Raw genomic sequence first — 26,880 nt, forward strand, 5'->3', positions numbered from 1 at the left:
ATACCAAATATGTTACATGTTCTCCAGACAAGAAGCAATGGCTTCATTCATCTTAGCTCTGTGCAGCACGTCAGAACTGTTATTTCTGTCATCCATCAAGGCTCCTTTTTTCTATTTGGCTTAAACCTGAGCCAGTTGCCTTTCACTTCCCTGAGCTGCCCAAATTACTAAAAACATTGAGAGGCCGTGTCATTGGGGTCAGAGAAAATGCAATGGGAAATTAACTAAAATCATCCTCCAGTTCTAGAGCTATCGACTGAAATACCTTTAACAAGAATCAAAATAGGACGTCTTGGACTTAAGGGGTAGCATACCTCCTTCCTTGGCGGTCTTTAATAAAAGGTGAACTGAGTACAGGGATAATATTGCTACCGCAAGCAGCATGATTCTAGGAAGGGAATAGAGAGTAGAAAATAAATGTCTATAAGAAAGAAGACACAACTCATGTTAGATATTATAATAAATTATCACATGGGCCCTTTCAGTCATTAACCTTCCGAATGTATGTGGATTGGGGGGAAGCTGAGAAATTCTTTTCAGAACTCTACACATACCCTTTCCTGTCACACAACGGGAATTTGCTATATTTTATGTGCTAAAACGTACCACCAGAAGTTCCTAACCTTTCCAATAGTGGAATCTGGTTTACAACTTAGATGCTGAATGTATAGCAAAATTAGCAAACACTATGCCTACTTACTCAGCATATGGGTATATGTACATCAGGTGTGTGTGATAGTCTCAGCCACATTTATAATTTAAGGGCTATTTGACGGCCTGGCTAAATTTTAATGTAAAATCTAGAAATACAGACACCAAAGCATACAGAGTCTAGACTCCACTACTGATCCTGCATGTTAGATGGCAAGATACTTGTGAGCCACAGCTCAGGCAATTGCCTGTAAAATAGAAAAAAAGAGAAGGAAGTATAGGGTGCAGGAAAATGCCTTTACATGTGTTCAGAAAGAATCCTTTCTGGTTCAGACTCCTCCACATGTCCACAGGCATGTAGGGATTCTTGTACAGTGATCAGTGTTTCTCCAAAAACAAGATTTGGAAAGCAGAAATAAGAGCATAGATAGAAGCACCTATATAATAAATAAAGGAACAATACTAACCTTTACCTAAAACCTAAAGAACAAAACAACAACAACAACAACAACAACAACAACAACACCCTTATTCTTTATTTTACACAACAATAAACATTTTGCCACAATTGATCTAATTCTTTGGTAATTCCTGACGAAGTCAACTTTGCAAATGTACGTTTGGGCCACGAGTTTCAAGTGTTTCTAACTAGCTATATTGTGCTCTTGCTTTCCACAAAGTCTGTTTACCAGTACTGTAATCAATGACTTATTCGTAAATTTTTCCGTATGCCCTGTGAACTTCCCTGTTTTTAAAGATGCAATTCAGATGGCATAATTTTGTTTCCTGGAAAAATAATGAGCATTCCCTGTATTCTAAACATATACTTGCTTTGGCCAAAAATACTAAAAGTAAAACCAATGAAATCCTGTGTCACTTGTTGAGAATTAAGGGAGACGGCTGCATTCAGTCTGTGCCACTTGGATACACAGAACAGACCCCATCATGTATAACAGTTTAATTGCTCTGGACATCTTAATCTGTTAAATGTTGTTTAGGCCTGAAATGAGGCTGTCGGTTTTAAAAGTGAAATACTCTTCTTCCTTGAAAATAATCTTGTGGCCCTAGGATCGGGGGAAGAGTTTCTTATTTCTGTTCATCAGTAAGCGATGATAACTTCTGATTGTAATGGCATGTGTAATTAATAAGGAGAAGGCAGTCTTAGAGATAGCATACATTACAGAAGTATATGACTATGTATACGAACACATCTCTAAGCCATTAAGATTCAGAGAATTAAAAAAAAAAAACCCTTTATTTCAAACATGACATAAAGAGTGGTTGACATAAAAATCCATTCAGCTAAAAAATGTTATACCTAAAACAGGCCAAAGCACTAACACAATATAAATATTTATAGTCCTGCCTGATCCTTAGCCCTCAAATAGCTGTGTGATTAGATAATCACAAATGATGTTCAAAACATAAATAGCATATATTTATATATAATATAAGCATTGCATTCTTAGACAGTTATTTAACACCCTGGCATTGCATTAGGGGTGGCAATCTGCATTCACACGGATGCCTGACTAATATTAGACTTTATTCCTGTGAAGAATTTCACTACTGCCAACTGTGTCTTGGAAAATACCAGGCTGTACGTAAGGTACACAAACACCTGTGGCTGTCTGTCATAGATGATGTGATATCCATCCTCCAGGTCAGCTATGTGGCGCTGCTGTCCTTAGGCAGCATTTGACCAAGTACATAGGTCTAGGAATACATTTTGGCTACTCTGCAAATATTTCCATGTCAAGCACTATGCTGGGTCTTGGGGATACAGACATCTAGTGGGTGAAAACAGACATTGGCTCCATCCTCTGGAGATTATAGTCTAGCAAGGAAGAAGATAGACACTGACCAAATATATCAGACAACTGCACTAAAATATTAAAACTGTGGGGAGTGTTTGTCCCAGTCATGGAAGTCAGGGAAGGTATCGATGAGGGGGAGGGGGAGATGTGCTATGAGGAGTTAACTAGATGAGGAAGAAAGGGAAAAGGATACTAGGACCATGTGCAAAGGCCCTGTGGTGAGAAGGAATATGGCAACTTCTGGGATGGAGAGAAGGCCAGTGTGCCCATCGTTATCAGGCATTTAGGGGGCGTAGGGGATGGGGCACAAGAAGAGATCGGAGCACGCAGGGATCTGTAGGCCTGGATTGGAATGGGATCTTTCCTAAGAGTGTGATAAAGCCAGATCTGCTGCTGGGAAAGATCTTTTTACGGTGAATCACTTTGTGAATTGCTTTCTATGGACTGGTAGGGCTGTTCCAGCACTCTAGGTGGTTGAGCACATATACTTTCTGCCATTTGGTTAGGGGCAGTTGGTTGAACAAGCACCAGGATTGGTATGCTCTGATCATTCCTCAGGTTGCTGTTCTATCTATAAGCCCAAGAATATGCTAATACTTTCTCAGAGCATTATTGTTCACAAAGATCAGACTTGAGGTTGTTAACTGAAAGAACACCAGGTGTGCATGGGCTTTGAACCAAATACTTACATAAAAAGTATGATCCCCGTGTTGGCCATGGCGTAGGAAAGGCCCAAGATCCCACTTCCCATGATAGCATTACTCAGGTTGAATGAAGACATTCCAAAGGAGGTGGTTCCAGGATGCTTAAAGAAAAAGGGGCACGTCTGAAGCAAATATTTGCCAAAAGGGTGACCTTTTTCAAATTATTCTTATTCTCACATTATCTTTGCTGGAGGAGATTATGGTTCGAAATTGAAGACTAAGATAAAATCACAGTGAACAAAAGCTGTTACTTCAGTAAAAGCATGTAATTTTCAATGGAATGGAATGCTTGGTTTTAGCAGGGGTCTCAGTAAAAATAAAAAATACAGGCTGAGTAACATAAAGAAAGGAAAGCATGTATGATTGCAGACTACATTTGGCTTAGAATGATTTCTCCAAAAAACAAATGAATTTCATAAATGATTTATGTAGCCATATGGCGAACAGGAAAAACAAGTCCTTATTCCAGTAAGGGCCTGAATAAACAGAGAATGTGCTGATCAAGGCTTGGAAAATTTCAGTCACATTGTTTTCCCACAGAGACCTAGGTAGATCAGACACCCTCAAGTCCTGTTTACTGCCTGAAAGCAGAGATTCACTTACATGTTCATCATCGTAATCTGCCAGCTTCTTTTCCCCCAAAAATCCATTTGTCAGGAATTTCTGACTTTCAGCATCTTCGTTGGTAAATTGACTGAATGCACATAAAAAAAAGAAATAAAGTAAAAACATCTAAGTAAATGCTCTGAATTGTACTTGTTTCGGGTGACCTAAGTAACTGGATCAGGGAGGAAAAACAAGGCGCTGAAACCTTTTCCCCCCTTCTCTTCCTTCTCTTCCTTCCCCCCTTCTCTTCATATCAGTGGTCCTCCCAGACCAACAACTGCCCTCCACTTATGAATGTACTTTGGGAAGGAGAGACGAAGTTAGGAAAGGAGAAAATAGTTTTTCAGTTGGCACCTTTTTTTAAGCCACATTTCTTCTTCCCACATTAACTCTGCAAGAAAGAGAATGACAGCTAATGCGGTTTCCATTTAGGACCCTCACAAAGAGAGGGTACCGGAGCAGTGACTGAGTTTTCTCAACTCCTGCCCCACCATAATCAGATGATTCTCAATTCAGTAGATATTTGCTAAGGGCCTAGCCTTTGATCTTCAACTCAGTCGATGCTCGAATATCCCTGTGAGAGGAACTTTCACACCCCTACTCTGAGGATGAGGTGACCATGGCTCAGAAAAGGGAAGTACCATGCCTACACCCACTAGGCTCCAAGTCTAGGGTCTTCCATGGCGCCCTGCAGCCCCAGGCAGGGCCCTGTAGCTGGTATTTTTTCCTTTTTTTTTTTTTTTTTTTTTTGCTCCACCTGTGTATTCACCTATCCCGTGCTGGAATGTAGTTCAATGGTAGCTCTGTGTCGTGTTTGGTTTTTGTGTCTGAGTGTGAGGATTTTAACTGCTCTGGAAATACATTTGGCTTATTAGACGATGAGAAAGGAAGAAAAGCATTAAAGACACCCATGAAATTGGAAGAGCCGGGAAGGAAGCAGGACCTTAAAATGTCATGATCTGTGAACACCGTGGTGATTGTGGGCTACTTGGGCAGAGGCTGGCAACTGCACATTGCCTTCCTGTACAGGTCCCACAGTTGTCTGCCAGGCGTCTTGAGGATATAGATCTACTACCACCACGTTTCCAAAAGGCTTGACTAATAATTACAGGCGATCTGTACAAATTATCCTTTGTAATAGAAGCTAATCCTGAAAATATCTTGCGAGCAAGAGGGACAACCAGGTTCCTTTTTGAGAATGTGGAACAACGCAAAGTGTATGCAGGACCAGCTGACAAAATTACTAAGCTTTATGTGCTTTTCCAGATGCTTCCTGTGCACAAGTTAGGAACATTTCCTGGCATCCTCCTATTTCTTATAGGGAGCGTCGTGCCCTCAGATGCTGCTTTCTTTCATCCCTGCACTAACCCCCGCAACCCCCTGCTCCCTTTTGGTGCTTTATTTTAATCGTCGGTAGTTAATATACTTGCTGCGTGGAGACTGGTACATAATGCTCATAGTTGGAAACAGACAATAAGATGAAATGGAGCCTAAAGCAGGCCTAAGGATTATAAAGCAAAAGTGTCGTCTGGATTTAAACTCTGGAATGCCAACATTCTTTTTTTTTTTTTTTTTTAACCTTAATCAATACATTAGAATCCTTCAGTCCAGGAGTAGTTTTTAAAACGTAAAATGTAAAAGTAAGTTAGAGTTTCTTTCTTGAGTCATTCGTAAGTTTTTATTTTGGCATGTGATGAATTATAATAACACATGACAATATTGGATAAAATATATGAGAAATGTTTTGAACATCTTAAATGTTTTGATACTGAACCCAGCCTGTATTGAAAACATAAGTATAATGATTTCAAATAAATGAATTGTGAACTTTTGGGAAATTAAACATATTTAGGGGAACAATCCAAACCAAATGTAAGCAAAACCCATCTTTTAAGAGTGATTGTAAAATTGCAAAATGATGACCTGTGTTTGAGTCAGGAGTTAAAAGCTAAGGCACTGTAAGTGGCCCAGAACACTCGATACAGTTTTAACAAAAGCATTCCTGCTCTTTCCATTATGGCTTTCAGAGCCCAAATCGAATGACCCTGTAGGACTGTTCTTGGGAGGGCATCCCCTTCAGCTCGGCCACCTCTGCAGAGATCACATCTATGCTCATCTTTCTTAGAAACAAGAGCCATCAGAGTTGATCAGTTTACTAAGGGTGACGAAGTGGAGGACAAAGAAACAAGGTTTACTGAGTATCAGCGATCTTTTCAGGTATTCACTTCACCCCGAGAATGTTAGGTGCTGGTTTGTCATTCTGCATTTTTCACTGAGGCTTCCGGAAGATACATATCGTCTCCAAACTCAGATATCCACTCTACAGATTCCAGAGCCCTGTGTTCTGCCACATCGTGTGTTCTCAAGGGTTGCTCAACCTAGAAAACACCACGATTTGCATGTCTGTGGCCTCTCTGGTCCAACAGCATGAAAGTTTACTCCACTGGCTCCATGGAGGAAGAACAGTGCTTCCTCCTGCGGCCTTTCCTGGATGTTGTGAAATGAAATGAGCTGTCCTTGTCTAAGGATATTCTCTACCTCAGGCCGAGATTTGGTCAAAAATTTCCTTCTAAGTGTCTTAAGTCGTGCATCATTCATGTTATATACCATATGGTGAGGAGTTAGTTTACTTTATCAAATGGCTATTGTGCACGTATCACATTCCAGGCCGTGTGATTTGTGCTGGGGCCACAGAAGCCATTAGCCTGTTGTAGCAGTATAATGATGAGAGAGGGCACACAAAGGAGCCGGTGGTCACTTCCACCTCCGGACTTCATAAGAGTTCTGACTTTGAGCTGTGTCTTGAAGGATGAATGGTATCAATAGAGAGAAAGGGGCAGGTAGGTGGGTGATACTAAAAGAGGATATTCCAGGCAGATGGAGCAGAATGAGTGAAGGCACAGGGAACTGGGAGTGGCTCAACAAGGCTTCCCTACAAAAAGGGAGCAGAGCAAGAGATGAACAGGAGAGCTAGGCTAGGGACAGATCATTGCCAAGCAACGTGTAGCCCAATCTTTGTCTTATAGCTAATGGGGAGCCACTGAAAGGCCTTACCAAGGGATGGAACAGCAGTCCCTTGGCAACTGTAAAAGATGACTTTTGCAGGGATGTGAAGAGCTAGTTGGGGGAGAGCAAACTGTAAGACAGGGAGACCAACCAGCCTGTTTTAATAGGTGACAGATAGGACCTAAAGTAAGATGGCAGTAGAATGGGTACACAGAAGTGGGTGGATTTCAAGTATTCAAAGAGGTGGAACCAACTGACTACAATCAAACATTGGATGTGTGGTTCGGGGGAAGGGACAACTCAGGGTTGTTAATTGGGGTCTTCAGATTGTGTTGCTGTATGATAGTGGTGACTTTCACTGTGTTGGGGACTCCTGGGGGAGGAGCAGGTTTGGAAGAGAATTATAGGAGTTCAATATTAGACATTACAAGTTTGACTTTATACATGAGGCAGTTCTGACATGTGAGATACCCCGTACAGATGTGTAGCACACAGTTGGGTATAACGATCTGAAAGGAAGTGGAGATGTCTAACAGGCCCAAGACGTGGCACACGTTCAGTGGGTGAGACCGTGATAGTTGTGAATGAGCTTGCTCACAGGACACTTTTAGTGACCAAAGAATCCCTACAGAATTCTGGAGACGCAGCAGCATTTAAGGGGCAGTCAAAGGAAGAGGGATCAGAGAAAATAGTCCAAGAGGTAAAAGAAACGGTAGGCTAATATAACTCGAAGTATCCTATATTAATGGTACAAGAACGCTATAACTTCAATTCTAAATTAGTCACACACAGTCTAAATCAGAGACACAGAATAATGATGTAATAATGAATACTTTAGGATCAGAAAGTTGATGTGTTAACATCGATGTCATTGTTATCTCTCAAATAGGTGATGAATTGAAAAACATTGTTCTCACATCCACAAACCTCTCATTTTTCCATGGAACCTGGTCATCTTTAACCCCATACCTGCTCATTGCTGCCTTTTCTAAATTTCCCATCCCAGTGTAGCCATCTTGAACACTTTCTCCACTGATGCTCTCATCATCAGGTTCGATGTTGACATTTCTCAGTTCCATGGGATCCATTTCAGCTGTCAGCGCTTCTTGTCCACACACAAGCTCCTTCAGTGTAAACAGTAGGCTGTACCTTCAGCTTAAGGTTCTTCCTCTTTGGGCTGATGTTCAGAACACTCTGTTCTGTGAGCGGAACACAAAATAAACCATTGTAATTTTCTTTAAACTAGATAAATGAATATAGAATCACCTACTTTGTGTATGGTCTCTATAAAAACATGGAAAGAAAGTAAACTCCTGAAACTGTCATATAAATATGTCTGGCAAGTTTCCTTTACCCAATACAAAAAAGGGAAAATCAAAGAGAAGAAGGAAAATCATTAATAAATTGCTCAATCAGCAGATATTTATAGAGTGCCTATGTATATCAACATGGCAAGTGTTTTACTATTCACTGTGGGAAGAAAAAAAAATAACACCTGGCTGTGATCTTCAAGAAGCTTTTCTGTTTGTAAGCAAATTGCATGGTTTAAAAGAAAGGAAAAGTGAATTGTTGACAAAGACCTAACAAAGCAGAATCTAATGGTCTGCTTGAATTTGCTAATTGGGCATGAAAGAATTAACATCACTAAAATGCTTGATAACAGGCAACACAGGATAGGAGGATCATGCTAAGGGAGCTGCTTTCCAGGCACTTGGATCATGAAGCCAAGATCTTTGAGTAAGCATCAGTCAACATCCATATAAAAATTAAAATGCATTTTAACAACAAAGAGACTCAGCTTTTAGGTTCTACTCTGCCTTTAATTCTTTGAATCCCAGCACTTTTCTTTTTCTTTTTCTTTTTTTTTTTTACCTCATTTTCATAGTAACATAAAAAGGGGTGGACTGGCATTGTGTTTAAAAAAAAAAAAACAAAAAACTGAATCCATCATATGTTGTTGACACAATTTCTTAAGTTTTTACTATTAGAATCAGTCCATTCTTTAACTGTTTTTTTATTTTTATTTTTTATTTATTTATTTTTTAACGTTTATTTATTTTTGAGACAGAGAGAGACAGAGCATGAATGGGGGAGGGTCAGAGAGAGGGAGACACAGAATCTGAAACAGGCTCCAGGCTCTGAGCTGTCAGCACAGAGCCCGACGCGGGGCTCGAACTCACGGACCGTGAGATCATGACCTGAGCCGAAGTCGGACGCTTAACTGACTGAGCCACCCAGGCGCCCCCGTCCATTCTTTAACTGTTATAGTGGGAGAAATACTATCACTCTTGGGAGGTGTTCTCAAATGTGCACTACCTATTTGGTAAGAAAATCCTGAGCACAGAAACTAACATAAAAATTGCTCGAACTCATAAAATCCATAAGTCCCCTGACAGATATAAAACAACCACATGGAAATGCCTCTGCAATCCAGTACGCTAGTAGCACATCTGTGGAAGGAACACTTGACGAGTTCACAACCCTAAATTACAAAAGCCACATGAAAACTCAGTAAGCATGAGATATAAGATTCATACTTAAGTAACTAGAGATGGCAAAGCAATTTACTTATTTCTTTTTTAATTAAAAAAATTGTTTTTCATGTTTATTTTTGAGAGAGAAAGAGAGATAGAGCACGAGCAGGGAAGGGACAGAGAGAGAAGGAGACACAGAATCTGAAGCAGGCTCCAGGCTCTGAGCTGTCAGCACAGAGCCCGATGCGGGGCTCAAACTCACGGACCGTGAGATCATGACCTGAGCCGAAAGTCGGACGCTCAACTGACTGAGCCACCCAGGCACCCCTGAGATGGCAAAGCAACTTAAAAGAGACTTTAGAACATAATAAAAAGTAATAGGAAGATTCAAAATAAGAAACAAAATTCATAAAATAAGAACATCGTAAAAGATCAGGCTTATTTGAAAAAGAGCCCAAAAAGAAATTAAAAAAAAAAAAAAAAAAAAAAAAAGTCATTGAAATAAAGAGAACTCAGCTGAAGGGAGAGTCATGAAACTGGAAGATAGGTCCATGGAAATCACTCAAATTATATCACAAATAGGTAAAGAAAGACAAACACAAAGTTAAGAGACATGGTGGGGGGAAGCAAGAATAAGAAATTTAACATATTCTTTTTTTTTTTAATTTTTTTTCAACGTTTATTTATTTTTGAGACAGAGAGAGACAGAACATGAATGGGGGGAGGGTCAGAGAGAGAGGGAGACACAGAATCAGAAGCAGGCTCCAGGTTCTGAGCTGTCAGCACAGAGCCCGACGCGGGGCTCAAACTCACGGACCGTGAGATCATGACCTGAGCAGAAGTCAGACGCTCAACCGACTGAGCCACCCAGGTGCCCCGAAATTTAACATATTCTAATAGCTCTCCTAATATGAGAAACATGTAAGGCCAGGGAGAAACAAAATAGAAAGACATAATGGCAGAGAATTGTCCAGAACCAAAAAAAAGATAGTAGCTCTCAGGATTAAGAAAAAAAACAAAACAAAACACATAGTGTATGTATTTTAAGTAGAAGGAAGAAAAATGAATATATTCATGAACATGAGGTAGTGTGTGTGTGTGTGTGTGTGTGTGTGTGTATAATAACAAATGAAAAATTATAAAATCTATAAAAGTCAAAGAAAGAAGGGAAGACATGCGTATGGTTAAAGAAAAAAATAGAAACTTGTATTAAATGAGTAAAAAAGTTTCTCACCCATCACACAGACCAGTTTCGCTTGAGAGCAAGAACCATTAATGACCGTTTCTATTTTTAGTTCTTTATATAAAGTTAGTCCTTCTAAATTATTCACTAAAACCTCTGAGATGGTTTATCAATTCTAGACTCGTGCATATGACAGATGAGGAAATTAGCGTACTTCTTTCTATCCATCCTCTCACGCACTTCTAATTGTTGTGGTTAATGAAATGCTTTTTATAATATTGAGACTCATAATATTTTCATATTATTCTGTAAAACAACGAAGTCTCGTAATTTTCTGTAGGTTGTTTTGAACACTAAAAACCAACAATCAGCATTTACAACATTATGATTGTGTTAATACTATGCTCCAAAGAACCAGTGGTATATTTGACAGCATAATAAATGATATAGAAGTCGTCTGTGATTAAAACTTTGAAAGCGAATTTTTCATCATTGTTACTTTCTGAATGGTCTCCTCCTCCACACTCTGGGTCTCACTGAGCTGCCAATGTCCTCTGAACACCATTCTATCTTCTTTCTTCAGTTCATTTTGCATCGTGCTGGAATCCACCTTGATTTACTCCTCTTACACAGTGTGTCCATGTTTGTAAACAGAATTTCTGAGTTGTTTCACATTGGAAAAATGACTTGGCTTTGCCCTCAGACTTGGTCTGAAGAAGTATTAAGTACAAAAACAGTTTATTTTGTTAAGTTTTTATTTAAATTCCAGTGAGTTAACCTACAATGTAAATATTAGTTTCAGGTGCAGAATTTAGTGATTCAGCACTTCCATACAATACTTGGTGCTCATCACAAGTGCACTCCTTCATCCCCATCACCTGTTTCACCCATGCCCCCACCACTTCTCCTCTGATAACCATCAGTTTGTTCTCTATAGTTAAGTCTGTTTCTTGGTTTGCTTTCTTCTTTTTCCTCCTTTGCTCGTTTGTTTGTTTCTTAAATTCCACATATGAGTGAAATCATGTGACTTTCTCTGACTGACTTATTTCTCTTAGCATGATACTCCCTAGCTCCCTCCATGTCCTTGCAAATGACAAGATTTCATTCTTTTTATGGCTGAGTAGTATTCTATTATATAACACACATTACTTTTAAGCTATATCTATTTTATTTATTTTTAATTTAATTTTTTAATGTTTATTTTGAGAGAGAGCCAGACAGATAGAGTGCAAGTAGGTAAGGGGCAGAGAGAGGAGACACAGAATCTGAAGCAGGCTCCAGGCTCCAAGGTGTCAGCACAGAGCCCAATGCAGGGCTCGAACCCACAAACTGTGAGATCATGACCTGAGCCAAAGTCAGATGCCCAACCGACTGAGCCACCCAGGTGCCCCCTATTTTACTTTTTGACCTATCCACTAACTATTTTTCACAGTCATGTTTTGAGTTTATAATAACTTGGTTTTGAACTTCTCCCTCTTTTTTTCATCCTATCTTTTTATGTTTGTTTTACAGGTGCAATATTTCCTCAAATCTTTCTAAGGACATTGATTGGAAGTTTTCAAAAGCTTCTTTTGCTCCTTAAATTTATGTATTTTTTTTTCTGGAGTTAATTCTGTTTGTTCAACTTGGCCCTTCTCTTGCTTGCTGGTTTTCCTTAAATTCTTAGTGACCTTAGGTTGTCTATCTTTGTGAATGAAGGGGACGTGGGTTAACTTAGGTAGTACTTGAGGTTGCTCTTAAATCTTGCAGGTTTCATTGATGGGTTGCTCTCTTGTAGGTCCTGTAAGTGGCTTCTCTGCAGATGTCTGTGTATGGAGCATCCCCTGAGAACCCCACTCCCAGCCACGGGGGGCACTCTAGGAGAGGTTTCTGTGGGAGCAAAATGCTGTCATGTGTTTTCCTCGTGGATGGAGCTTCCATTCCTGCTTGTAACTCCTCTCTGTCTGCTGTGGAGGCCCTAGTGTCTTCTGTAAAGGCCCTAGATCACAGCCTTATCCTTTGAGCGAAGGCGGCAGCCCAAACGGGCTAAAATGTCCAGATCGAGGTTCCTTGGTGACCCCCTGGTCAGTGGTTGCCAGTGATCCACACCTTCTCTTCCTATACGTTGATTTAACTTGGAGCTGCTGCCAGGCTTATTCTGGGGAAAAAAAAGCCCACTTACCCTGGTTTACCCTGGCTTCCTTCTCTCTTTCACAGACTTTTCCAGTGAAAAATATCTGCTCTCTGCCTTCGAAGAATGCTTCCAAACTTATGTTTATTAATGACACTGATATTTTTTGGAACTTCTTGGTTTTTTCTTTTAAAAAGTATTTTGCTTAACACTTCGTTGCTTAAATTTCTCAACATTAGGTCCTAAACCCCCCAGTCTTCCAATCTACTCCCAAGACTTCATATCCCAAGGACTGCTCAAGTGACATCCTTATCCAGGCCTCTCTTCTCCTCTCCAGCTGCACATGTCCAGTGTCCTAACTGATGTATATACTTGGATATCTCAAAGGCAGTTTAAATTCCATGTGACCCAAATCTAACTTGTAACAGTGTCCTCTTCTTCCGATGTTTCCTAACCGGAGAATATCATTACCATTTATCAAGTTACTCAAACCGGAAGCATGAGTCTTCTCTTAAAAGTTTTCCTACCTTACCCCCCACATCCAGTCCTTTTTAAAGTCTGGTTGATTTTACACCTAGTCAGAGTATTTCTCAAGTTAGTCTACTACTCTCTATCTCTGCCTCCATCAGTCGTGTCCAAGCTACCATCATTTCTTCTGCTGTCAACTGTAACAGTCCTAATCCCTGTCCTTGAACCCTCTCTTGCCTCTCCTCTCCGGCAATTTGCTTTTCACACAAAAACGAGAGTGACCTTTTAAAAACAAAATCTGGATCATATTTATTTGCTTAAAACCCTTTCCTGTCCTCCCCTTGTTCTTAGGAGAAAATCTAAATTCTCAACATGGTTCTGCAGGGTTCACTCTCTTTTCTGGTTCCCTCTCCTCCCTACCTCAGTGTTCTAGCTTCATCAGCCCTGGTGCAGTTGCAGGAACTCAACAGGTTCTCTACCGCCTCAGGCCGTTTGCACAGCTGAGTCACGGTACCTGGAATGCACTGTATTCTGTGCTTTAGTCAACCCCTCTAGGGGGTTCCCAGAATATATGTGGCAGTAGGCCTGGGGGCTTCAGTTAAATTCCATTTCATTGCATATTTATTCAAAGGAACCTCACTGATTTTATTCGTATTAAGCTAACCTGATATAAAAAAGTATATAAAATGCGGCAGTACTTACCACATGCCGACACTGTTATAGAGCTTCATATCTATTAACAAGGAACAGAAACTCTGGCTCTGATGATAAATATAACCGGGCATAAGTCTTGGCCGAATTAACTAACTTCTGACATTTCCATCTTCCCGTATGTGAAATGAGGGTAATATTATTTACCACAAAGCAGTGCTATCAGGATTTAGGAGATATCATGCTCCTCAAAGTTTGGCACGGAGTAGTAGTAAATTCCTGTTCTTTCTTTTAATAATCAGAATTTAATTGCTATTTTTATCAGCATGCCAACATATATAGCATCTTACATGTATATCTACAGTTTTCATAAAAGAGGACTTTAGAGTTCTCCAAACTCAGAAAAAATGTAAGCAAGGTAGGTATCCTTAAAAATATGGGAATCGAGACTTAATCTCATGCTGTTTCTACCATATATAAATCATTACATTCTCTTTTGAAGATGAGATAATATAGCCCATGAAGTATGAATTAGTGGTTTAAGATTTTGGTCCCTAATCCTGATTTTGGTCCTGGCGAAGGGATATCTTCTCATAAAAGCTGGAACACATCTTCCTATCTCATATCTTTAGCTCTAAAGATTGTATGACTGGCCACTCAAGGAAACAGCCAAGAGCAAAATTTAAAAAGAATTAGAACATGAGAAACTAAATATTCTGCATCATGTGCCTGTAGCAGAAAGTACATACTTTGAAACACTCAGTGCATAATTATTAAAGTTTACTAACATGATTATACTTCAGTGTGGAAGTATTTTACAGATGGTATTTATTCATTCAACAAATATTGAGAATGAAATGTGGGCCAGAAACTCTGAAAGATAAAGCACGACTAAGACAGAATTGCTGTAGCTGATGAACTGTTTAGTAGAAAAAACAGATTTTGAACTATTAAAACATAATTTACATTTTCACTTTTTCTCTAAATAGCTACTTCTCGAACAATCAATGAATCATTGCATGGGCAGACCAGAAAAGAATGATGTTGGCATATACCTTGATTGAAAAATATAATATATGTAATATACTATATACGGTACATTATATGTGACATCAAAATAGAATAAAATGTTCATAGACACACATTCTCCTGCCCCCATCTCAGTACACAGCACTGTCATTAACCCAATTGCTCACAAGAAGAATCTGGCTATAACAGGTATTGACACCTCTCATTCTCTATCCTGAATCTTTCTATCCATGTCCAATCTATCACCAAGTCCTATCAATCCTTCTTTCAAAATTAAAAAAAAAAAAAAACGATTTTTTTCATTACCCTTTAGAATCAAGTCAAATTTCCTACTACGTTACAGAGATCTGCCTACTTGAACACACATGTTGCTCTTTAGGCCCAAATTGAACGACACCTCCCTTCACTCCCTGGGCCTTTTTCATTTCTCCTTGCCACCTCGGGACCTTTTAACATGCTGTTCTTTCCACCTGGAATGTTCTTTCCCACATTCTTAAACCCAGGTGTCTGCCAAAGTTAAAAGAATCTGGAAATCTTTAAATGTGGTCAGAGAGGCCTGCCATCTAAACTAGATCCCTGTTATACGCTCTTGTGGTAGGTTCTCCTTTCCTTCACCTACTTATCACACTTTGCACTTAACGTTTTATGTGATTCTTTGATAAAGAACCATCTGTTCCACTAAGTGGCGAGCTTCATGAAAGTGGGAACAGCGTGGGGAACCTACGTATTCCCAGCACATGTGGCACCGTGCCTCGTATTATATCCTCCTAAGGCCATTGCAACCGTATATGCTCTCCTTCATAGTTACAAGTATGCATTCTTGCTACCCCTTTACAGGTTAATATTGCAAAGTGGCATGGAAGTGTTTCCCTCTGGTCATCACGAGAAAGAACAGCATCGTTGCACAAAGAATGTTCAAAATTATTCTAAAAGAAAAATCAAATTTGGTTTGACAGAACTTTCTGTAGTCTAGCTTTGCTCCTCAATGAAGGGAAGTTTCTCTGTGATACAGAGACCTTGCAGAAATGGACTAAACATTCCGGGGGGGGGCGGGGGGGTGGTCATCTGCATTGTTGCTTCACTCATTCGTGAAGATACAAAATCAGAACTTGAAACGAAGGTATTTAGGATACTATTACTATTAGAAGGCTTTGTTTTTTCACATTTATTAAGTGCTATCTTAAATGTCATCATAGCTGATTCCTTATATCCAAATTCTAGTTACTAAACATTGTGCCTTGTTTGAATAGGTGCCCAAAAAATGCAGGCTGGAAGATTCTCAGAAAAGCAAACGTGTGTGTTACTTATGTAGTTCAACGTCAGAGAAAGACCTCAAATCTGGGAAGCCAAACTGTCCTTGAGTCAAGAGGCAAAAGTTATGACCTTTCCTAGTGACTGTAAACATTTATTTTACCTGATAAGGGAAAGGGAAAAGGAAGCTAGCACTGGCAGAGCATTTCCCACCATCCAGTCTGTCTAGTCTTTCATGCCAAGTTCTGATGAATCTACCCTGAAATCTAGGTTTAGGTAGCAGATAGCCTGACATCTCATTTACCCTTTGGTTGAGCAAGTGGGAAGTAGCTGGTCATACAACTTCTAAGAGCCAAATGATCTTTGCATCCAAGCAATGGACTTAAATCCACACCCCAAATGTACCTCAGGTAAATGAATACAGCGTTAACAATGGAGTCAATCTAACATTACCTTTATATTAGATTCTTTTAAACAGTTTCCCCAACGGTGTCTTTCTGGTCACATATTGACAGTCAGATGGCTTGTTAGTCTGTGGCATGATTTTTCACAGAAATTAGCTTCCACAAAAGCATTTGGTATCATTCAGTCTGAGGTACCTCTTAGAAAAGAAACTGCCAATGACAGCAAAACTGTTTACTTGACTACTTCTATTGCTGGTGCTAATATTTTAACATTTCCATTCCTTTCCCCTACTCAGCCATAGCTTAGAAATAGTACCTGGGGAGAACTAGAAAAGTTAAAAGAAATAACCCTATGTTGAGATCTTTTCCTTTTGTAAGAAGATTAAATGCTTGCTGATATAAGCATAAAGCAGTCATTTGAATCATATAAAGGACAATTCATAAAATCTGAATGTTAAATGTTATTTTCTTTTATAAGCAAAATAGCATTTCTAGCTCTGTTCTTAGATGGTAACAGAGGTTCTCTATCATCTTAAACATGAAGAAGCCTCTTATATTCGTGCATAAGTTTCAGTTCCTATTTCCTCAAACAGTAGTTTCCAGGAATGTAGAAAGATCTGTCCCATATGATATATCAGAGTGAATTCTGTATGCTTCATGTATTAAAGCATGATATTTCAGAACCTGAATTGTGGATGCAATAAATTCTAAAATGTCAACATCCTTCATAATAGATACTAGATCACCCTCAGAGGTACTGTTTTAAAATAATTTATTTTACTTTTTGTAAAGCAACTCATATTAAAACATGGTTATAGAAAACTCAAGAATTTAGTCCTCAAAACTGCATTTCTCAGTACTTAAATCTTACTGATATACTTCATAGGAGTAGAAAAATAAAGACTTTCAAGAAAATCCAAAAACATTATCTAAATATAAATCTGAACAACTGGAGGGTCTTGGCCTATAAAATAAATGGTAGTCTTTTCTAGAAAACACACCTAAATTTCTTCAGTGTGTCAAAAATCAAACTTTCAGCCAACTGACCATGAATGTGATATATATCATCAGTTTAAATACTTTTTTCAATGAGTTAGGAAACACTCTTTGCTATCACCTGGGAATTTAGGTGAGACCCTTACTTGATGTTCAGCAAGATACCCAAAATATGCAGATACTTAAATCCATGGAGAATTTCCCCCATCTGATTGATAAATTTGGGGAATATAGCTTTATTTTTAGATCATTGATTCTAGTCCTTCAAAATCTAAAGCTATGTTTCTATTCTTATTCTCATATATATTCTTATATTCTATTCACTTTTCCAGTTTCTTTTAGTAAATTTGCTCTAAAAATACTCCTTCATTAAAATGGACACATAAGAAGCAAGGTAAAACACAACTGTGTTTTTTGCATTTACCAATGGTGCAGCCCAAACTCTTAGCCATTGATACCTGCTGCAGTCATGGGATGTTCCTCCTTTCATTGGTTTTTGTGGGCATTTTTGTTTTCAAGACAAGGAAAATCTTTAATGTTATAGCATTTGGAATGTTCTTCTAAAACCTTATAATTTTACTAAGACAAATTATGTCAACTCTTTACTCAGTGGTTAACCAGGAGATGTAAATAACTAAATACTTGTTACCTAACCCTTTTTTCTCTTTTCTATTATCCACTGTCCTAATTTTATGCTCAAACCTAAAATTATCTGCAAAAGAAAGCTGCAGTCAAGATGTGGGTAAATAATTCCAATTTTATCTTTTTTAAATGAGAAAAGAATTGCCCAAGTACTATTTTCAAACATCTGATTTGTAATAAATAATCAACACCATAAAAAGAAGAAGGGAAGCATTATCTTAACACTGCAACTATTCATGTAAAAAGAACTTTACCTTAATTATTTATCCAGTCCTGTGCGATCTTTCTGGAATTGTTTGAAATGGCAGACCCCTGCGACAGTGTTGACTTATATGAACCTTTGGGGCTCTAGACAATGATTTAAAGACCAGTGGGCGTGAATGAGACAGGCCAATCAGACCACCACCACCTTGCCCCAACGTCTCCCTCTGTCCAACTTGCGTCAGCTCTCAAAAAAAAAAAAAAAAAAAAAAAAAAGAGGCAGCTAACTCAGTTGACTGTTGTACATTTGGATTAAACATCAGTTACACCAATTTCTATTTGTTTGTAGAATTTTGGCTTTTATACAGCAAAATACTCATTTACTGAAAGTTTTATCTTGACTGCTCTCATTCTGTATGAAGATCATATAAGTTGGTTGATAAAGCTTTTGGAAAATTGATGTTTCTAGGTGTATGAACTGAAGCCAAAGCATAATGATACAATAATAATAGTTATGGAGTCTGATTGTTGACTGAAGCATTATAATCAGAATGCATAGAAAATATTAGGTATAGGGGATATATATTCAAATATATTTGAATTTCTGGCTTATTTGGAGGAAATTCTATAGAATGACAGACACTTCCAAATGGCACCAACTTACTTAAGGCACCGCAAGATTGAAAATCGTAAGCTCTGTCTACCACTGTTACCATTCCAAAGGCACTGTGCTGAATAAGCACAATGCTATCTGGAGTTTTTTATTTAAAAAAAATTTTTAGAGAGAACACGAGTGGGAGAGAGGGGCAGAAGGAGAGCGAGAAAGAGAATCTTAAGCAGGCTCCTCCGACCCTGAGATCATGATCTGAGCAGAAATCAAGAGTTGGATGCTCAACCAAATAAGTTCTCCAGGCACCCCTGTTTGGAGTTTGTAAAGAACTTCTAAATGAGCATTTCCTCCTTTTCAAAGAAATCTATTTGGCTTTCCACAAATTAGAGAAAGTCAAAGTGTGTTGGCATATAATTTGTTCTGTTATGAAAATGTATCAATTACACATATCAGAGTGAGGTGAAAAAAAGATTAAAAATCAATCCAGAATTCAGGGTTCTTTGCCTTTTAAATATTTATGACATGAGTGAACAATCTGATGACCAATCAGAAGAAATGTTAGATTACAACACATGGGTCAGCTCTCTATTTCTATAAAAACACAACTAAGCATTGTTCTTTGAGTAAGAAATTCTTAATAGTGCCCTGCAGCAGCTTAAGTAAAATGTCCATTCACCCCTTTCTAATTTCCTTTTCAAATGTGCCCATTTGGTCTATTAACTTTAATATGGTATCTTGGCTTGTATTTGTGTCTTACTTAGCTTGTTCTTTATTTTTCAAAATCACTCTGTAGATTTGTTTTTTTGTGAAAATTATTATGGTCTAGGGAAAAATTATAACAAATATATTAATTTTAACTTCAGAAAAATTTAAAGACTATTCCTTTTCAAAGCACTTCCATTGTTTAAACTGTGATCTTTCCAACTTAAGATTTTTCTTTTTGCAAAGTTACCAGATGAGTATAAGATTAAACAAGCAAAAACCTGCACTAATTGTTAGAAGATTAAATATCTGTATTCTAGTAACATTCCATTTCATAGTGGGTCAGCTGAAAAAAAATCTAATATGTGAATTTCATTCCATGGTATCTTCATATTAAAAAGGATAGAGATAAATGTATAAATAACTAAAGTTTACCTCTCTTAAAATTTTAGTTTAGATTTCATTTATAATTCAGATCTTCTTCAAATACGCTAAATTATAGTAAACTAGCATATTAGATTAAAATAAAAAACACATAAGAGAGGTCTATATTTCTTCTGAATCTATTCTAATTGCAAAATTCTTATCACAAACTTTGCTAACACTGACTTAAAACTCAAATATATACATATGAAAATTAATTTGATAAAAGTTAGCTGAATTAAAACAGCTTGGGAGCTTGTTTGACTATTTTCTTCCCTCAATTTTTGACATGTTTAGGTATTTCAATTAATGAAAAAACATATAGTCTGCTTTTGATGAAACTCATTGTAACTTGCCTTTCATCAGGAAAACAGACTTAACGCTATAGTTTCATGTTCTACATATTTCTTAAAATCATTCGTGATGTAATTTTATATACATTTGGTAATAGGTCTTTGCTCTTTTGATTTTTAAAGCATGGCAAATGCAACATATTCATTTAGTCTCTGATTTGGCTCCAGTACCACTCTAGGAAGAGGTAATGAACCAGAATATGTACCGACTTTAAAAAGTGAATACAATGAAAAATCTGTGGGTAGTGAAAAATGAAGCAAGTCTGGGCAAGAAGATGACAAACACTTTAACTGATCCTTCATAAAAGGAATTCATATAAGTGTTACCAGGAGCAGATATAGGAGACTTGGTACGTGGGTTAAGGGGAAAGGGGACCCAAGGGATAAGATATGTCCACATAAAGGGATACCTGACTTCCCAGACTATAACACAGTTAATGTCAGCATAATTGCACAGGACTCCGGAAGATAAAGAGTCCCCTGGGACTGAAACCATCCAAGAAGGAGTTATGGAGCCCATGGACTTTGAGGAGGACCTTCAAAGTCCACATGAGATCCCAATAGGTAGAAAGAAAAAGGAAAGGCATCCTGGGTGAAAACTGTAAACAGACTAAAGCGTGTTCTGGCAAAAAAAAAAAAAAAAAAAAAAAAAGGCATAGAATGGAATAGTCCAGACTGTAAAAGAAGCTCAGAATTTTAATGATAAGGATCTCTTGAAGGCTTCTGAAAAAAAAAATTATAAAATCAGCAGGAAGGGGAGGCAGGTAGGAAGAAGGAGGAGACGGAGGCAGGGACACGGAGGTCAGTGAGGAGGCTGAATGATAGTTTGGCTTTGGTGATATTTACCTATCTGAGGATAATGGCAGAAGAAAAGGCAAATGGAAAGGATTTAAACCAAGGTCACTGGTGGTTTGACTCTTTCTTATACTACTGTTCCGATTTATCACTCTTACTAGCTCACCATACATGCCATGAATTTTATGTGACTATCCTATGAAAAACAAGAAACTTGCAATACAATCTTCATTTTTCTTTATATACAGGAAGACACTACATGGTGATAATGCATCCATTTTGGCACCTCATCCATCCATCTATGGCTATCATTTTCAGATAGTACAGAGAAGGTCTTAGAGCGTATATCCCAATATGTTATCTATTCAAAGTACAAAATTGTTGGCTCAAAATAAGTTCAGATCCTACCTATACATTGAATTAAAATTTTTCTTGCTTATATTTAAAATCACTGATTATCTTGTTTAAAATTTCCACTTTCAGTGCTGTCCTCAGAAAGTTCCAGCTGGATCAAGTCAAAATGAGTCAACAATTAAAAAAAAATGCCTTAGCCAGACCATCATGGCATTTTGCAATGACACTGAGAAAGATAACCTCTTGTTCTCATCAGAACTGCACCCAAATTTCTAATTTTAGTCATGGGACAAAATAATACTTGGAAATATGATCTGATTATAGCCAAACTGGCAGAAGAGGGTAGAAACAGTATTGACTAAGAAGAAACCAAATTACCTAATTTTTAATAATTTTGTATCATGTCTGTACCTGCATTCCCTTCCTTTTCTTTTCTCCTGTTTTAACTTCTCTTTAGGTCACCTACCTTTTTCTCATCTTTCTTTTTATCCTTGCTAAAAAAGTGACACTCTTTTAGAGCAGAAAAGAACTACGTTCTTTTTGTGATGCCTTATTTTCCAAGAAGTTACTTTTTTTTTTTTTATCATTTTCAGCCTTTAGCTCCATAAACTCAAACTCTAATAAAGTAGATCAAGTCCCGAGACTATATGTCCATCATCCTACAGTCAATATTAGTGCTTCCAAATATGGGCACTTACATTAATCCAACTATTTCCTATCGTATTGTGGGTAAATGTCTACCTGATTTACCAAGTCATTCTTAAAAATAGATACTAGGACAACTGCAGTCAGAAACAAGATCTTGATTATTTCTTTTTGATGGAGTTTTTACCCTCTGGATTTTCATTTTCAGGCTTACAGTGTTGAAGAGAATTTGTGATTTTTTTTTTTTTGACGTCATGCTTTGGCGCTCCAAATTCTTCATTTTATCTCTCAATATGGACACAAGAAAAAAATGAAAGAAAAAAAATTCCGTACAGAAATGTTACAGAAATCTTCCTAAATAATTCAAATAACAGAATTCTATGATCCCGAAGGTGAGTTGACTGTGTATATACTTGAGCTACAATAGTCTTTGTATCACTTGCAGAATGATGAAAGCTTAGGTATTGCTGTAGGTGTCTTTTTCTATGGTTTTATAGTTATTAACCTCAACTCACAGAATAAAAAATACAGAATAAAGGCAGATAAAACTGAATACCCCCAAAGAGCCACATGCCAAATTAATTGCAGATGCAGAGCTAAAGATTAAGGGGCGCCTGGGTGGCTCAGTCGGTTAAGCATCCGACTCCTAATTTAGGTTCAGGTCATGATCTCATGGTTTGTGAGTTCAAGCCCCACATCGGGCTCTGCACTGACAGCTTGGAGCCTGCTTGGGGTTCTCTCTCTCTCCATCTCTCTGGCCCTCTCTTCCTCACTCACTCTCTCTCTGAAAAATAAATAAATAAACTTAAAAAAAAAAAAAGAACTAAAGATTAATGTTTGTCTAATCCTCCTTCAGCACAGCCTGTCAGATATCCATCGAATCTTAGGCCACTTCCATTTTTTAAGGCTCCAAATATATTTAAAAATTTACTTAAAGCCCAAAACAGGCTTATTAAATGTAGTACATTATCAACGTGTCTATTTAGCAAATTAACACCTAAACCCACATACAATACAAACGACTTTCAATAGCCTCATTTGGGGATACCTTCAGAAACTCGAAACACTCTCAAATAAGAGACCTCAAAGGACTTCCCAGCCCAGGCCCCTGGAAGAGACCTTGCTTTTCTGCTCTAAAAACTCCCTGACCAAGAAAAATGCAATGACCCATGCATTCTGAGAAAGTGACTTAGTTGATGGCCTGCCCCTCTTTTCAACCCAGCCTACAGCACCTTTACAGTTATACAATGGAATGTTTTGGAAATGTTTGCATAGTCAACTACTATGTTGCAAAATTAGCAAACAAGTTTGGAGCAGGTTGACAAATTTAAGAGACTTTGCCACAGACCTAAATAGAAGATTCCTTTTAGCCTCAGCTGACCAAAAAACAAAAACAAAAACCAAAAAACAAAATGAAACAAACAAAAAACAAAAATAAAAAAACAAACCCAAAAAACAAAAACAAAAAAACAAAAAATCTAATTAGAAGACAGCTCATGTTGTTATTTTTGCTCTCTGCTATTTGTCTTTTCAGCAACTCAAATTCTTGTCAATCTTTATTTTTTGATCCCACATTGAAATGATGCAAAGAAAACAGTATCAAAAGTTCATTCCAACTTCTGCCTGAGCAGATCTGTCGGGGTAAAAGATAACAAGGTCTGTGAGGCTATGGCTGGTTACGATTTAAAATAATATACCGAAATTCTAAATGCTAAATTAGAGCTTTTAAAAGTTTGCTTTGAAGAATGAGTCCTACCCTTTACAATGCCTGCTTGAGGAGTCAGCCCTGGGAAGGAAGGTGATGTAGAACTATAATGATAACAACACTTCCAGCTAAATCACCTTGTTCATCTCAGTTCTTTGTACAGAATGCAGTATTAACACAATGGGAGCTTGAGTTGACTGCCTTTCTAATGAAGAGCAATTGAGGGTTTAAAAACTATTCTTTGGGGGCCACAGCACAGTAAGTTCCATTGCTCTCCTTTATATTCCCATCCATCCCTTTCCTTTAAAAGCAAATTCTCTACCACAACATTTTCTAGACATTTTGATTTTGTAATTTTATCATTGATTGGAGATTGTAAACCTGGTGCCATCTTGCCTGAACTTGGACTCCCAACAGTATCTTGAGCTGTGACCCAATAGGCTGTAAGGAGGCAGAAGAACACTCAATGGGATCTTTAATGGGAAGGGGGCTCCCAAAAGGTGAGGACATGAACTTGTGCTGTAAAGGAATCAGTGTCCCTGTTAACAAGCGATATGGTCAGGCTGGCCTCAATGTTGAAATAAAGTGTGCATGTCTACCACAAACTGTTTTTCAAAGGAATCTGAGCAGAGTGAGATCTGTCACAGTTGACAATGACAGTTCTCACGGACCTGAGTTTCTCACGGAGGATTTCCTGCGTCAGGTCTGTGCAGTAAATGAGGTGCAGGTTTCTGCCAGGAATGTTCATCTCTCTTGCTGGGCTGTCAGCAACTCCAGGGCAGGGCCACAGGCTCAGAGCTCTTTGCAGGGCGCTTACAGACTGATACACTCATCCTCTCTGCTACAAGGGTTACCAGTGCCCAGCGGCAGTAAGACTACCTGAGTTTTTTTGTACTTTGTGGGTGGCTTGAACGAGGAATTATAATTCCTGGAAAGCTGGGTGTAAAGTTGGTAGCATCAATCTTTCTTTAAATATAGGAAAACTGACTCAGGTAAAGTAAATGTCTTGACCTTACTTAGCAGGACAGCAGCAGAGGGAGGACATTCAGTCAGATGGTTTAGGAGGTTTGGGGATGGATTCAAGTATGTCTAGACAGCCAATTTAGTTGTAAACGATTTCTTTTGCTTGCTTACCTTGATTAATTTTAGCCTATGCTTGGGTTATAATAGGCACTGTATAAATGTTGAATTAATGAAAGTCTCTGTTAAGGACAATGATTTCAATCTGTGCATCCAAAACCTTTCTTTGGAACTTATATATGAGGTTGCAACAGGAAACATTGTAATAATTATTTCAATTGATGGATCCTGTGATATGTTAAAATGCAATAGTTCCTGAGTTGTTCTTCTCAGAGACAATGGTAAGGTGGGGTAAAGCGAATGCTCATATTACATGCATTAGTCCTTTTATAGAGAACTGCCTTCCCAGAATATAAAGCAATAATTACCAGTCATGTGTTCAAAGAATATTCGAGGAATAATAAAGGTATGCAAAAATTGTAACTATAGGTTTTAAAAGCAAATCACAAAATCTAATAGTAATATGATCCCTGTGTTTTTAAACTTACATATATGTACACAAACAGATTCAAAGGAAAAATGCCTGAAAGAACACCTATCAAAATACGAATAGTGGTTATCTCCCAGTTGGGGAAACATGGATAATCTCTTTCTCATCAATATTTGCAAATAATCTTTAAAAATTAGGGATTACTTTCACCATAAGAAAAACAATAAACGTGTATTAAAGACAAAAACAATATAAAGAGTTCCTCTCCTAGGTTTTGTAACAATTCTTTATCCCGGATAAATGTCTATTTCTGGTGAGAGTATTTTCGGTGCTTGACCAGCAATAATCAACCCTCTTGAAAAATCTTCGATTCTGAATGGGCACTTATGAGTTATTTAGAGTCAAGACAAAGTTATACATGTCCAGTTTGTTTGAAAGGAGGGATTGCTTTTTCCCCACCAGCAGGAGGTATGCTAATAGATCTCAAAATATTGTGGAGAAAAATGGACATCACTATTTCTAGCATAATGCTGTGAGATAGTCAATTTCTATTACAGTGGAAGGAGTTATCTTCATCTACTCACTCATTATTGAACACCTATGAACCAGACTTTGTGGGAGGGGCTAAGGCAATAGAGACAATAAAAAATGAAGATCCAGTCTCTGAAGCCCTGGACTCTCAAGGGAATCCACTGCTTATGTAGGTCAGGCCACTGTAAGGTAGTAGGTGAGATGCCTGTAAGAACTGAGGGGAAGGATAAGTGTGGCACCCAACTCAGTTTGAGAAAGATGGACAGGACTTCCTGGAGATGACAGCTGGGCTCAGACTAAAAGAATAAACAGGAGCTGGCCAGGATCCGAGGGATGGGGAGCAGACCACCAGCGCAGGGACAGCATGAGCAAAGGCAAAGGAGGCAAGAAGCAGCAAGCTTGGAGGCAAGCGATGGGAGAGGTAGCAGGTGGGAAGTGGGATCTCACCAGGCTTTGGGTGCCTTGTCTTTCTGTTGTTGTTTTGTTCAAATGAGCTTATAAAAAAGAGCAGCCGAACAGTGCGAACACTTCAGATACGTGAAGAAAATGTGTTAGAAATTGTGATAATAAAGATTGCAAACAGGAAACACACACACACACACACACACACACACACACACACACACACACCACTAGGGTAGCCTGGGGCAATTCTTGCCTGCATTACATTCTTGGAGAAAGTGTTCAGGTGGGCTGGGGCCTCTGCTTTGTGTTTAGACCATCAGGATTGTTACCATATAATTTGGCTAAGAACAGAAAAGTTTAGGTTTATAGGTATTTTGCTTCATATCAGGTAAAATACATGAGAAAAGAGCTAATTACAAGTCTTACAGAAATTGAAGTTTTAACTATAGAAATCTTGACTCTTTCTATTCTTTCCTAGCTATTTGAAGGTTATTTTTAATTTTAGAATCTAAGGTTCAACATATCTAAACTTAATTATTTTAAAATACATCTAAGTAAAGATTGATGCATAATTATGAGTAATTTATCCAGTAATATTGGTATCTTAATTTGTAAGCATCTATATTCAAATTCCTTTTTATAGCATCTAGAGTA

The 26,880-nt window shown here is 38.1% G+C and overlaps 1 protein-coding gene across 2 annotated transcripts in view; it reads right to left on the reverse strand.

Moving 5' to 3' along the window:
* Positions 1 to 18,403, reverse strand: part of SLC38A4 (solute carrier family 38 member 4) — a 40,369-nt gene extending 21,966 nt beyond the window's left edge. The window contains exons 1-5 of one of the 2 annotated variants that reach the window (XM_049625339.1): positions 18,247 to 18,349; positions 7,754 to 7,983; positions 3,776 to 3,866; positions 3,158 to 3,273; positions 315 to 388 (exon numbers count right to left, since the gene is read on the reverse strand). In XM_049625339.1, coding sequence (XP_049481296.1) covers positions 315 to 388; positions 3,158 to 3,273; positions 3,776 to 3,866; positions 7,754 to 7,872 — 400 coding nt within the window. In that variant the 5' untranslated portion in view covers positions 7,873 to 7,983; positions 18,247 to 18,349. Of the gene's footprint in view, positions 1 to 314; positions 389 to 3,157; positions 3,274 to 3,775; positions 3,867 to 7,753; positions 7,984 to 16,403 lie in introns of both variants that reach the window. The other variant, XM_049625340.1, reaches the window with a different exon arrangement.
* Positions 18,404 to 26,880: the final 8,477 nt, after the last annotated feature.

The sequence above is a fragment of the Panthera uncia genome, chromosome B4, assembly GCF_023721935.1.
Source record: "Panthera uncia isolate 11264 chromosome B4, Puncia_PCG_1.0, whole genome shotgun sequence".
Classification (NCBI taxonomy): domain Eukaryota; kingdom Metazoa; phylum Chordata; class Mammalia; order Carnivora; family Felidae; genus Panthera; species Panthera uncia.